The sequence below is a fragment of the Carassius gibelio genome, chromosome B23 (assembly GCF_023724105.1).
Source record: "Carassius gibelio isolate Cgi1373 ecotype wild population from Czech Republic chromosome B23, carGib1.2-hapl.c, whole genome shotgun sequence".
Lineage (NCBI taxonomy): Eukaryota > Metazoa > Chordata > Actinopteri > Cypriniformes > Cyprinidae > Carassius > Carassius gibelio.
The window spans coordinates 17,541,166-17,555,866 of NC_068418.1; the positions used below are offsets into that span (position 1 = coordinate 17,541,166).

The following is a 14,701-nucleotide window of genomic DNA, read 5'->3' on the forward strand; positions in this document are numbered from 1 at the left end:
TATCACTGGAATAAGAGAGTGAAAATAAATTAAAATAAAATAAAAAATAAAAAAATAAATAAATTATATATATATATATATATATATATATATATATATATATATATATATATATATATATTTTTTTTTATTATTAAACTAAATTAAATTAAATTATAAATGAAAATAAAAACTAAATTAAGAAAATAAAACTAAATCGAATGGTCTCCACATCTCTCCAAGCTTAACTTTTTTACTTCTCTTTCTCATTCTTGTGCAAAACAAATATAAAATATAAACCAATGTAGAACATCTACTTTAAATGTGCACAGGTCAGGGATATTCAAGGGGTAGCGAGCGCTTGGCTTTATAAGTCCTGGAAATCACATTCCCATCTCTCTGATGTTTTGTAATGCTATATCTCCTTATCAGCTCCACAGCTGCTTTCCTCCTAAATCCAGATCACTTCTATTCATTCAGTAAAGCTCCTTCAAGTCACAACTAAGAGCGACAGGAAATCTCCCTCTTTTTGTCGCCCTCACTTGTTGATGACGGGCACGAACAGAATCAAACAGTCGTCGTTCATTTGTCATTTAATTATTCATGTCCATTCCCCACACAGCATAAGCATCCTTTCATTTCCTCTTGCCGCATAAACCGTCAAACTGCAGACGATTGCTGCGGATCAGACCAAAAATATCAAAGCCCACTCTGCTTGACAATAACAGTACATCAGATCATTGTACAGAAAAACACCTCCCAGGTATACTTCAATAAATCTCATCTGCCATGTGGAGTTCAGCTGGAGGGGCTAAATGCTAATGCTGGCACGGGTCACACTGTGTATCTCGAGGGGGCATAAATATCTTATACAAGCCAGTTAAGTCACATACAACATACCAGTTCAAATAAAGACTAAAAGCCACTTTCAGTGATCTCAGCCACCACAACAATGCAGCAAAGAGAGTTATATGATGTACACATTTTAGCCGGGTTTCTACAGGTGCACTCTCATTTCCATGCCATTCTTTGCCATTAAGACTCCACAGACAGATAAACAGTGCTGGAATGGTGGAATGTTCCAGTGACAAGTGCCGGTGCGACAACAGAACCCATCTGCATACTCCCGCTGACAGCGAGGCTGATAAAGGGGTTGAGTGCGTGAGACGGGTTCTGTGGGGAGAGGTTTGAGATATGCCTTAATATTCCAAGCAGATGCTCCTATCTTGGGCTCCGCTGCCCATGCCCACCCTCACGCATGGGCGATTAGAGTGTGTGTGCAGATTCGGGATTGATTCCAGAGGGGCAGCATAAGGATGCACCATCAAAAATACTTCAGTTGTACTTTTCGTTCAGTGGAATGATGTGGGGAGCAAGGAAATCTGCAAGACATGACTTAAAATGAAAGCTCAGATGCAGTCAGATGTATGAAAATGTGCCTGGTGGAGTGGTAATTTAACAAATTACGTTTTACTTCATAAATGTTGCAATCAGTTTCTTGCCAGGCTACAGTTTGACTGAAGTGTACGTCACTTTTCCTGCTGAATTTCTCTCAGAGGGGTGGTGACATCTCTTATACTGCGATTCCTAAATAAGGCTTTTTGATTTCATAGGATTTTTCCCATATGTTTGGTTACCAATTATTTTCATACTATCTTCTTTTATCTTTTATCTTTTCTTTTATCATAATTTACGCAACTTCATCTCATTCCAAGCCTGAATGACTTTCTTTCTACAATTTATTCTGTTAGATGTCATTGGGTGTCTTTTCTGTACATAAAGTCAAAATCAGCTGGGTCTATGTTGTTATTATATGGACAATACATTTTATTTATTTTATTTTTTTTACTTGTTTTCAAAAAACTATATCTTGAATATAATGTACTTTGTCTTTTTGTGCTGGTATATTATATTATATTATATTATATTATATTATATTATATTATATTATATTATTAATTTAAAATCACTTTTAAAAATCTGTCAGTAAACCGTAACATAAAATATATTTGTTTTAGACATACATTCTCTTAAAACAATCTTAATATCTTCTGGAGTGTTTCGTCTGTACATTTAACATCTGAAGGAATTTTTCATCTTTTATCTGGAAAATTTGATAAAAAAGTGAAAAATGAAAAATGAAAAAATGAAATTAATACAACTTGTGAAGAGCCACACTAGAAAGTGAGTGTTGCCAAAAGAGAAACAGTTTTATTTGTTTCTTTGAGACAGGTTGAAACAAGCAAACAACAGGCTTTCAATTACACAAGGACAGCTAATAAAAAAAGCCGGTTTGAAGGGAGGATGAAATGAGGATGGGAGAGAAAATGCATTCTGCTCCTGTCAAATCTGTGCAACAGCCGCTGGAGATGATTACCACTGAAAAATGTATTTCTTATTCTGCCATTGTATGAAACTTTGGGAAAGGAACCGAGGGTGTTTACATTAAAAAAAAAATTGCATGAATGTTGTTTGGTGACTAAGCAATGAGCCAGAGGCCCTCAGAAAGAAGAACAGACTTGCACAGAATGTTAAAGCAGCTGTGGTTCTCTTTTATAGGTGTATGTCAGCATCAAACGTGCGAGTCAAGTTATATGACTGGAGCAGCTGCTTGTGACAGACCGCTCATAAGCTGCAAACATTTTAAAAGGAAAACCACTTTAAAGCTTCCTCCCTGTTCTACAAAGTTGCCTACTCCATAAACTACTATAATCAACCAGCAGAGAACAAAACAGATTTACCTCACACCGCAGAGCTGAAGAAAAAGGAGAATGGTAAAGCACCCCCCCCCCACCCACCACCAATAATGCTGAAAGTGAGAAAATGTGAATTTATGGTCTAATAAAATGAGCCATTTGACCCTTTGTCATGACTCAGGAGAGTGTGTAAGTAAAGACAATGAGATCAACACAAGGAAACGTTGCCAACAACACAGTACGAGTATCAAAACAATTGCTGCTTCATAATGCCACACAGCATCATGACAGGAGGACTAATGCAAGTCAGCCTGTGAGTCAGTAATGATACACTCCCTCACTCTTCCTCCGCTTGCACATTAACACAATGTGTGGAAACTGCACCACTGCGGTCAATCAAGGACGCACTCAAACAATGGCTTTGAGCACAATCTCACAGATGTACGAAAAAAAAAAAAACTTCATCTGGTCCGGATGTATGACAGCAGTGCCTTTTTATTCTGATGCAACATCATGATTATGAAATACAGAGCAGATCCAATGACTCTCCTCAGAGATTAAAGGAATAGTTCACCCAAAATCTTGTCATCATTTACTCACCATCCTGTATAAGTTTCTCTCTTATGTTGAACACAAAAGAGGATACTTTAAAGAATTCTGAAGAACCAAACCGTAGGTCCCTATTGGCGTCCATAGGGAAAGAAATACTATGGTAGTCAATAGGGACCATCAACTGTTTGATTACCAGCACTCTTTAAAATATCTTCTGTTCAATATAATAAAGAACATTTTGGGGTGAACTATCCCTGAACTAACACTTAAATGTGTTATTACATATAATCTAGGCCTATTTCGCAACTATTAAGGTCAAAAGTCAGATACTGCTTACAGAAATGTCTTTGCAAAGTAATGTACTTTTTTCCCAAAACACGTTTCACATGTAATGTAATATTACAAACTATCTATTATACATGTGTCTACAACAAAGCTTACCAACCTAGGCTTAAAGTTTCTACAGCATGTCAAAATAACATAGCTGTACACACCACAAGCATTCTGGTTCATTTATATTTTTATGCCGTTGTAGGATATCAATAATATTAATATGCAACTCCGAATGCACTTTATTTTATATTTTCTGTACAAGATTTTCAGAAACCTCTGCTTAACCTCCAAAATCCTTGTCCTTGAAGATTTTTTTTATTTAGGATTTTACAAAGTATTATTGCTGTCCACATGTAAATGTACTACCATTGTAAAAAGGTATTGCCCGGACCTCCACTGGGAAAGAAATGATCAGGCTGGACCTTACAATTGTAACTGAATACCTGGTCTTCACAAATGAGCATAATAGTAAATATTAATTAGTCACATACAGTATGTCATAACATTTCTTTGTTTTAAACCTGGATTTTAGAATTGTGAAGGAACCATATTTTCAGTGTGGTCTTTTGGGCATTTCTGCATGTAAGAGGGTTGGCAGAAATGGTGTGGGGGTGAAGAACAGGAAAAACGGAGGAGGACATGACAGGTTCGAGTGAATATGTGGGAGGCCAAGAAGCTTCACGCCATGGAATAGATATGACTGAAAAGATGAGTATGAACCACAAGTCCACTGGGCAGGAAAGAATAAGGTAAATAAGGAAAAGCTCTGTAAATGTGCACTTATTGGCACAGAAAACTCACAACACATGGCAAACTATGCTGGCTAACTTTAGACCCTTCAAACTTCAACTTTGCATTTTCCTTTCTTCCATTGTTTCCTTATTGTCTTAAGCAACACTTGACCATGACTTCACCATGCTCTACCATTTCATCTCATTTTACACCTTTGCAACCAATTCATCCCACTAAATTTAGTATAAATGCCAGCAGCAGCTCTGCTTAGCTCTCTAGACTGGCCTAGGAGCCTTGAGCCCGGCCACATATCATCAGTGTAGAGCACTCAGCCGGTGTTAGTTGCGGCTTGAATTTAAGGCTAAATGGTCTCCTGGTACCATCTGATCCCTCTGAGCTGGCCTCTTCTATGGACTCATCAATGATTGAGATGGTATGAATTAAACATAAACTGAGGGACAGAGAGAAAACACTCAGCCACACACACACACACATGCAGTACACAACACGGCCTCTGGTGCAGGAACATTTAAGAAATGCAGTTGAACTTTCTTTAGAAGTAAATATGAATGTTTTTTTGTTTTGTTTTTTTGACAGGCTTATACCTGTCCCTAGAGTCTGAAAGTAGAACCTCTTATAACTGTTTGACTGACTCCTCTTTTGATTAGACTGTGGGGTATATTATGGTATTTACCATATATTTACAATGATTGTGATGTTTATATTATTATGGCTGTATGTCACAGTGGTAAGATACTGTTGTTATTACACTTACATACAAAATTGGATTATTTCAATTCTATCTGATATCGATAATCTGTGTCATGTTCGGACCAATTAAACTGAGAAATTTTATCTAATTAAATAAAAAAAAAATACATCTACCAACTAAAATTTATAATTTTAAATGCTACAAGGAAATCTAAATCAGTGTTATTTTAATATAATTTATATACTATTATAGTTTTTAGTATTTTGACTATTTTAAAAGTATATACAGTATATACAGTCACAGAGATCTTTTAAGACAGCAAAAAACATAGGACATGTGCATGCAAATATAAATATCGAATATAAAATATTCAAATATCAAATAACGATGATCCAATACATAAAATCATAGCAGATAATAACCAATCATGATGTGATGTGTTAAAAAAACCTACTTTTTTTTCTTAGCTTAATAGGCAACTATAAGCAAATTATTCACAAGTGTGTGTTTTTTTTATTTTATTTTATTTTTATTTTTTGTTTAAGTAATCCCAACATACATCCATTTCAAACAGCATACATGCTTTCAGGTGTCCAGTCCTCTTGCTGAGTCACAAGCCAGACAGCATCGCACAGATTTAAGAGAGTAATTGAATCAATTAGACTTGGACTCGGTTCAAAGCTGCAGGCATTGGCAGCTTTAACAAACTCACACTACGTTAAAATAATCAGTAAGAGACATCTGATGCTAGCCCGTTCACTAATGCCAATTTACACTGATTAGGAAGCGTGAGGAGAACTGCATTTTCATATTAGGTAATCCACTCTTCTTCATTTGCAAGCCCAAAATAAGCAGATGTAGAGAGTGCCCATAGCAACATAAAGCTCTCTGATTAAAATCATCTCTAAAAGAGCATTAAAATGGCATAAAGTCGTCGAATGGTGATCCTTCAGGCAGGCTAACACGCTAAATGAGGTGGACAGTGGGCGAAGGGGGAGGCTGGGAAGTCAGACGACATCTGTGCTGCAGGCAAAGAGGATTACATACACAAAGTTCAGAGCTCTCAATGTTTAAAGAGTTTACAGAATCCCCAGCCGAATGGATACCTATAGCATCAACTTATAATGATGTCATTAGCCTATGCACTCATATACACACTAAAGGGTTACACACTCTTAAAAGAACAATAATAAAATGCACTGGTTCACTCTTAACTTCTTATATAATCTAGAGTCACATTCCTGAAATCTTAATTCTTAAGGTTGAGATCAGGAAAGTGCGATCGTAACCGAAATTCTGGTGGCTGAAACAGATAAGATAGGATTCTGAGTTAGGATGTTTCTGTAATACAATCCACAGACGGGTCGGGTTCACAATAATGCAACGTTATTCTAGATTCCTACCTTATCTGTTCAGCAACCATGGAGATTCGGTTAAAAAACATGATAGAATTCTGTGAACCTCACCTGTCCTCAAAAGCTCAGGTCTCAACTGTCTTTTGTATTTCCTCATTTTTTATTTTCAACAAACACAAGATTAGCAGTCCCTTACTCCTGTAAACGCCTGTAACCTGGCTTTAGCAGCTTAAATAAACCTTGAAAGTCTTAATGGAAAGTAGAAGTATCTACCAGCAACACGATTAATGAAATCGTTGTGGTTACCCACAAACAGAAAGCATCCAGTGGTACCAAAACTTCCTCATGATGGATAGTCTCAATTTCCTCCTGTTGTGGTAACTGTGATGAACGGCTTCAGTTAAAATCCACTTTTTCCTTGAGAGTCCCATTTAATCAAAATGCCAACTGCGTAATTATAAGCAAATGCTAGTAATAGAATACAAGGTTGATGTTGGCTAAAACCCTGAGAGCTGCCCGACTGTTTGTTTTTTTCACCTGAAAAGTTCTTAACCCGGTTATCTTGTTCCATATTTCATACTGTACATGTGTAACTATGAGCTAGCATTCATATTTGCATATTTATCAGGTCAATAAAATGACAGGACTATGTGACCGCTGACCACAAAACCAATCATAAGTCGCTAACAATACATTGTATGGGTTAAAATCGTTACAGATTTTCTTTAATCCAAAGAATCATTAGGATATTGAGTTAAGATCATGTTCCATGAAGTTTTTTCCTAAATGTCCTACCTTAAATTTATCAAAGCTTAATTTTTGATTAGTAGGCTAATATGCATTGAACTTTATTTGGACAACTTTAAAGGCGAGTTTCTCAATATTTTCACAAACCATACATCAATAGAAGGCTTATTTATTCAGCTTTCAGATGATGTATAAATCTCAATTTTTAACCATTGACCCTTATGACCCTTATGTTTTTGTGGTCCCGGGTCACATATCTGCGTGGGAACTTCGCAATCCAGATCTTCTCTGGTTGTGTTTTATCATCTAGTCAGTTCATATTTAATACATAGCGTTTTACAGAATAGAATGTTTCAAAGCAGCTTCACATCAATAAACAGGAAAACGAATGATGAAACGAATTCAATTTCATCTGATCGTCACTCCAGTTATCAAGTTTCTCAGACTGTACTTAGTCCATTAATATTTAATAAGTTGGACACTGAGGCAGTCCGTGATTGGCTGTCTGTTGCTAAACAACATCTTAATATTCAAACACAAGCAGTGCAAAAGCGACGCTAAGTCCTCGTTCAAAATTACAAATATGAAACATTCCTAAACACAGGCTTAAAACTAGCATTTACTCATGTTTTAAAGGTATACCTCAGGTTCAGTGTAGTGTGAGAAACTGTTTTCTCGGTTGGTAGCTTTGGTTTTAGCAATGAACAAACTAACCTGGCTTCACGGTCTTCAGACGGAGGGGTTCGCGAAAGTGGCGGATGACGGCGAGGGTGTCTCTGTTTGTCAGTCCGCTGACAGGAGTGCCGTTCACCTCCAGAAGCACGTCTCCGGGAGCAGGTAGCCTGCCGACATGGCACACTAGCGCGTCCGGCAACACCTGTCCCAGGTGCGGGAACTCTCCGTGCTCGGCTCCCCCGCTTATCTCCAGCACGGCGCTGAGCTCCCCGGCGCTACCCCACGAAACAGCGCATTCCTGCACTTTACTGGACCAATGTTTCTTCTTTTTCAGCGTCTTGGACATGATTAATCCCTTCAGTAAACGAGTCTTTACAAATAAAACTGGTTATTTCCTTATGCAAACGCGTTTAGAGTGCAATAAAGCAAAGCGACTTCGTTCCCATGTCTTGGTGGGAAAAAAAGAGAAACGTTTTAAAACTTTGGAGTGGGCATTGCTCGGTCCTTAAATTATATTCTCTCTATGGTGCATTCAAATTTCACGTACATTCGTCTGAATTGAAGAACGAGCTCACACGAATGTAAAAGGGCTCTTCGTTTTCTTGACAAAACCTATGGTGGACCTCACCGCTCACCAAGAAGTGTCGCCAAATATTGTCTTCAAATGATCCAAACAAGCTCGTTCTAGGAGAAGAAGACGCGGAAATGGCAATAAACTACCACCCGAGGCTGGACAGCTTACTTTATCCAGGCACATAAAAATAATACAGCCTCAAATCGCTTGGTAATACCGGCTGATGAATGAAACGCCGTAGAAAAACACTCACATCCGTGTGTAATCCCTCGCGATGTAGGGCGACTGTTGTTAACTTGGGTTTCGCGCACCTGTTCCAATGACATCAGCTACCGGCGCGTTCACGGGAAACGACGAACAGCACTGTACCTGGATCTGGAATATACGATATAAACTAGGTCCACTGTCCGACGACCTTTGATTCTTGTAGAAACGCCCTCTTTGTGGGTTGTTGTTGTCTCTGTGTAGCTGTCAGCGCCCGTCGGTGATCAATTGTAATCGCAGCTTTGCAACTTTGTAGTCATTTTCACCTTGTTACTTGCGCCAAACGAGAGCAGCCACTGTCAGAGGCGCACACCGACACAAATGCACGCAGAGCGGACGAGAGCAGAGCAGCCAATCAGAGCGAGGGGGCGGGCTTTCCCATACTATTCACTATACTGAACGTAAAAAGCATCTGCAATATGGCAAGCCCTAAGGGAATTTGTTAAAGAAAAGTTATATGTTGAGGAAAAATGTACTTGCTGCCTTAAAAATAAATGTACTCATACAGGGTCTTTATACACTAGAGTCTATAGCCTATACAGATGATAGTAAGTGTAAACCATTTTTTTTTAAGCTTTACATTCATCAAACCCTCGTCCAGACTCTTAACCAATCCACAGACCATCAGTGATTTTCATAGTGAAACTTTGTAACAGTTTTCATAATAAGAATAGTAACTATTTGTATTGCACTAGTGTAGCAAACATGCAGCTCTGAAGTGTATTTCACATGAAAATAATTAATAGAACATGTGGTAAAACCACATTTGTTAGTGTAAAGCTTTTGAGTTTTATTTAGAAAATCCATAAGATAGATTTGGAGTTTTGTTATATGACCATATCTACCTATAGAAGTCTGTCTATTTAAACTCTCTCCATTTCACTGATCCCTGGATGTAAAAGAAAAGAAATGAACAATTTCATAATATATTTATGTTATTAGGGTTTCATATGTTGAACAGCTGTCCATATACAGTAGACTACCTTGTAATTTCACACCACCTGTTACACATTTTTTGACATCAGCATGATTTTTGTATACATATAGTGTAATTTTAATATATCAGAATGCCATTTCTTTCTTTCATTAAGAGTAGGTTTAGAAAGGGAGCACAAATAAATACTACTTTATAGCAGTCTTTGTATCAGTGTTTAAAATCAGACTAAAAGTAAGTTTACAGTCATTATGTTGTATAATAGTGCCACCTGCTGTTGTTGTATAGAATTGCACTCGGTACAGAGTAACGTGAAGATGCCCTGCTTAAAAACAATGTACAATTATTTGTTTTATTAAAGAGCATATTTAAATAGACGTTTAGTATGTGCAAAATGATGAGGCTATAGAAATGCAATAATTTTATATTTTGCGCTATGTCAACAAATTTAGCAAATGTTTCTTACTGCACTAACTGGCAAGAATTTACTATCGTGAAAAATTATAATGAATAAATCAAACTAAATAAATATTAATTTGCAATATTTTTATAGATATGTAATAGAATTAGCAGCAATCAAATCGAATGATTTCAATCATGTAAATCTAATGAAATTACTGAATAATAATAACTCTATAAATGACAATAGGTATATCATTAAAAATATCAACACACAACAAGAGTCTTAATGTATTTATTCACTTCAAAATAAAAGCAACATTTTTTTCCCTCTATAAATATATTCAGAATTCCTTTATTTATTTAAAAAATGGACACAAAAACCTTAAATATTCAACATACTTAATTTGACTGCAATTCAGATAAGCAAACCACTCATGTCAACAGTTAAAATGGTTCTGTACTTAAGTTAATCATTAAGTCAGGTGGGCAGTCAGTCAACCTCACGGTCATTGCTCTCAAAGTCAAAATCAAACCTTATGCTCAAACAAGTCGCTTCTACTTGATTACTTTTCACCTTTATTCTGGTAAGGTAAGGATGACATGCACTCAAAATATACACAGATATAGCTACGATATGTATACAGCAAAGAAAACATGCTTGGAGCAAGAGATAGGAGATATTTATATATAACGGTCCACAAAGTCTTTCATTTCAGTTCTACTAACATACATGCTGTATTTCTGAAAGATCGTTCTATTGAAATGATTGTGCTAATGTCATTTGTCAAGCCAGTTTTGGAAATGTTAAAGAGACACTCTTATGGCTGTACAGGCCCAATTCAACAGCTCCTCTAGCTCTGACCCAATCTCTTGTACGTAAGAGTCTATTTTTCTTTCAGTACTTATACAATCACATTTTCTGTTATACAAGGGTAAAATTCTGCTTTGTGTTTGCATGGATGGACAGATGAAGAAGGATCGGGTCCATTGGCAGTCATCATTATCCCCAGCTTGCTAGCTCTCAGCACCTTGATCGTTGTGTCTCAGATAATATGGAGCTTTATTACCAAAAGAGCATCAGCTCAGAATAACACAGGATCATCTTCAAATGTAAATGGTATGTGAAGGAAAAATGATCTATCATGTTGTTTGAACGCAAATATTAGATGCCAAATATTTGATGCTTGGTTTTTTGAGGGCAAATCATGAGAAATAGTATATTGGATCAACTTTTAGAAGGGGACCCTGTACCTTTGGACACGGGCTTTGGGAACATGCGGCCTGCACAGGATGCTCTGGATCCTTGGGAGATACCTGCTCTGTGCACTCTGGAGGGGGTGGAGCCGCTTCAGATGGGACGTTATGGGCCAATCTGCATGGGTCAGCTAAAACAAGACAACACATCCACTGCTGTAGTGATAAAAACTCTTAAAGGTACAGAACACGAATCATGAAAGTCATGAAAAGGTGTCTTCGAAGAATTTAACTACAAATGTTGGATGTATCTTCTTGTTTCAGATGGGTCAAATCAACTGGAGGCTACAGAATTTGTGGATTTTGTCCTTTTCCACATAGCAGTGAGCAAACATGAGAATATAGTCAAGATGTTATACTGTCAGACACGCCGGATGCCCATGTACCTGGTTCTGGAGGCAAGTGTTCCAGGAAACCTCCTGCATTTTCTCTGGAGTCTTCGAGAGGTAAAAACAACTACATTGTGCTCGCAGAAAAAAAAAGTGCAAAACTGTCACTGGGGTGCTACCCTTTCAATAGATACTAGTATGTATGGAAACAGATAGAAGAACAATTTTTGGTTCCACAAAGAACCATTCGGTCAAAGGTTATTCAAAGAACCATCTCTTTCTAACCTTTTATAATCTGAAGAATTCTTAAAATTGTAAAAGTTCTTTATGAAATGGTTTAGACAAAAAAGGTTCTTCTATGCCATTGTGAAGCAGCTTTATTTTTAAGAGTGTAATTGCGACTTTTTATCTCACTTTATTTCTCAGTTTTTGAATACAGAATTGTGATACAAAATTTCACAGTTGCCTTTTTATAGATCGTATTCACAGTTCTGATAAAAAAAAAAAAAAAAAAAAGTCAATAATAAATACTCAGAATTTTGACTTACTTTCTCAGAATTTATATCTCACAATATTATTATTATTTTTTTTCTTTAATACAAATAAAATAAGTAATAGGAACTTTTTATCTAAGTTTTAAGTTTACATGCAAGTTTATATCTTGCAATTCTCAAGTTTATAGTGATAAGAAAAAGTCTGAATTGTAAGATAAAAAGTCTCAATTAGTGTTTTATTTTTTATCCCATGGCAGAAACATCCTTCCTTAAATACATACTTTTAAAGTAGTAATACATACATTTAAGGAACTAATTTGTAGGTATTATTAGATACCTGAATAATTATTAAATAAACTCTGAAACGAATCTGGACCTCGAGATCCACTTTCCAGCAGAGTTTAGCTCTAACCCTAATCAAACACACATGAGCATGCTAATCAATGCCAATCAATGTCTTTGGGATCATTAGAAAATCAAAGGCAGGTGACTTTGACCAGGGTTGGAGTAAACTCTGCAGTGCATTGGACCTCCAGGGTAAGATTTGAGGAAGGGGGCCTTAGGGTGTCACCCCACTGAGAGCCCACCCCATATGTACCTTTTTCTCTGAGAGTGTAAATTGACCAAATAATATACATCTCATAACTCAATTCTGAATGTAACTCTTTCTGAACAGGACAGATGTGGCACAAATGACAACTTCCAGATGTTTTCAGAGAGGTCTGTTTATCTTGTAGCTAAACAGGTAGCAGCAGGACTGGTGAGTTGTTTGCCCAGTGTGTACTCATACGTGGTAAAACAAAAATCACCTGTGAGATATGTCTAAATTCTTTTTTATTAGGACTATTTACACTCCTACCACAGAATTGTTCATGGGTATGTCGCAGCCCGGAACATTTTGATTGGTTCAGGGCTCTCTGTAAAAGTCTCTGGATTGGATTTGGCTTTTAAGAGCCGACAGTTGAGAATGGTGGACAGAGAACAAGAAGCCAATGTGCCGGTAAAATGGAAGGCCCCTGAACGGATGATGAGACTCCCCCTAACAGACAGAAGTGATGTGTGAGTCAATCAAAACAAAAACAACACAGTTATCGAACAAATACTGCATTTTGACCAGTGTGCTAATGTTGTGCTATCGTACTTCTTCAGATGGTCCTTTGGAATCCTGCTTTATGAGATGATAACCCTGGGTAGTATTAGTTAGAGGTTGTTACTTGGGGGGGAAAAATGTGTTTATCAAAAAATACTATGAAGAAAACAAGTTAGGAGAATTATTTTTACCTTCCTTCTCCTTTGAAAGGGTCTCCTCCCTATCCTGACCTGGATCCATCTGAAGTGCTGCCAAACACTTTAGCCCATTACAGAATGAAAAGACCAGAAAACTGTGGAGCTCCATTGTAAGCCTTATATTGTACATAACATCTAAATAGTTGTTTTGCTTAAACAGCATGTGTTTAAGAAAATCCAAAATCATGTTAAGACATCTTATAAACTGACATCTTCTGGCATGTCTTGCAGGTATGACTTAATAAAGTACTGCTGCATGTGGAACTTCAAGGACCGGCCTGTGTATTCTGCCATTATTCGGCTTCTAGACTCATACAAATACTTTGCTGACACAAAACCACTTTGCGCTGGACAGCAAGTGGACATCTGTGAATACAGGAGGAAAGCAGGACTGCCTCATTGAGATCTATTCAATCAAAGAAACGTTTAATTGGTCATTTCTACAGTGCTTGGAAATGGCACAGTTGATTAGGTTCCAGTAAGACTGACATCAATTAATAATAATAAAGTCTAGCCTTGTCACAACGAGCAGGATGTCACTAGATGTCTCCCTATTTCTTGAAACTGGAGATTGCATGCATAGTGATCAACTAAAATTAATCTTAATGCTTCCAGCTAAATTAATTTGTTACTAATGTAAAACCAAAAAAATAAGAAGCTTTTTAAAACCTTTTTTTTTTTTTTTTGGCTAAAGCCATATTATTTATCTAAAGTAGGATGACCATATAGCCTCTTTTCCCCATGTATATCCTGGCAGGTGATTTTTTAATTTGCTAAAGACTCCAGGTTTTGGTTTTATTTTCCTGCTGGCATGCTCTCTGTGGACATTTACAGAAATTATAGACCCAGTCATTTTAGGAAATTTAGAAATCCCAACCAGGACATATACAGGAAAAAGAGGACATGCAGCCACCCCATTTAGTGTTATGACAGATTTATTGTTAACAATAGCAAGGGGTATAAAAATAGAAATCATAGGCCTACTCATGTTCAAGTATATCTACTGTATGCCAATTTGTTTCTCAAAGGTCAAAGTACCTAGTCAATAAATGTGAACTTAAACTGAAAATAATATTGGAAATGTTAATTGCAGTTCAGTATTTATATGTAAAAAGGCTTGGGTATTTTTTTCTAGCTTTCTATTGCCTCATTGTCCCTCATCTCTATACAAGCATTTGTTTATATTTGTCTTGCACCTACTTTTATGTAACTGTTTGCCGTGTCTGCTGAATTAAATGTTCTGACAGTTTAAGTGACAGATTTTCTCATTAAAATAACTAAAAGCAACCTATCTGATCACCTTTTTTGTCTGTTATGGGACAGATCAACATCTTAACTGACTCAATTTGACTAAACCTATAGTAACTGTTTTTTTGCAGTAA

At 36.8% G+C, this 14,701-nt stretch overlaps 2 protein-coding genes across 8 annotated transcripts in view; one reads left to right on the forward strand and one right to left on the reverse strand.

Annotated features, from left to right (window-relative positions):
- magi3a (membrane associated guanylate kinase, WW and PDZ domain containing 3a) overlaps positions 1-8,961 on the reverse strand; it is a 120,609-nt gene extending 111,648 nt beyond the window's left edge. Inside the window, exons 1-2 of one of the 4 annotated variants that reach the window (XM_052595040.1) lie at positions 8,609-8,959; positions 7,821-8,465 (exon numbers count right to left, since the gene is read on the reverse strand). In XM_052595040.1, the coding sequence (XP_052451000.1) occupies positions 7,821-8,127 (307 nt within the window). In that variant the 5' untranslated portion in view covers positions 8,128-8,465; positions 8,609-8,959. Of the gene's footprint in view, positions 1-7,820 lie in introns of all 4 variants that reach the window. The other 3 variants (XM_052595041.1, XM_052595039.1, XM_052595042.1) reach the window with 3 other exon arrangements.
- A 1,497-nt stretch (positions 8,962-10,458) lies between these two features.
- On the forward strand, positions 10,459-14,606 carry si:ch73-206d17.1 (tyrosine-protein kinase STYK1). Of its 4 annotated transcripts, none has more exons than XM_052595080.1 (10): positions 10,459-10,544; positions 10,749-10,827; positions 10,923-11,072; positions 11,192-11,389; positions 11,474-11,655; positions 12,709-12,792; positions 12,874-13,091; positions 13,182-13,222; positions 13,333-13,429; positions 13,551-14,606. In XM_052595080.1, the coding sequence occupies exons 2-10, from the start codon at positions 10,776-10,778 to the stop codon at positions 13,720-13,722; spliced, it is 1,194 nt and encodes a 397-aa protein (XP_052451040.1). In that variant the 5' UTR covers positions 10,459-10,544; positions 10,749-10,775; the 3' UTR covers positions 13,723-14,606. The 4 variants fall into 4 exon arrangements, with proteins under 4 accessions (XP_052451040.1, XP_052451041.1, XP_052451042.1 ...); XM_052595081.1 differs by having other exon boundaries at positions 10,464-10,544; positions 10,745-10,827; XM_052595082.1 differs by having other exon boundaries at positions 10,464-10,539; positions 10,745-10,827.
- The last annotated feature ends 95 nt before the right edge of the window (positions 14,607-14,701 follow it).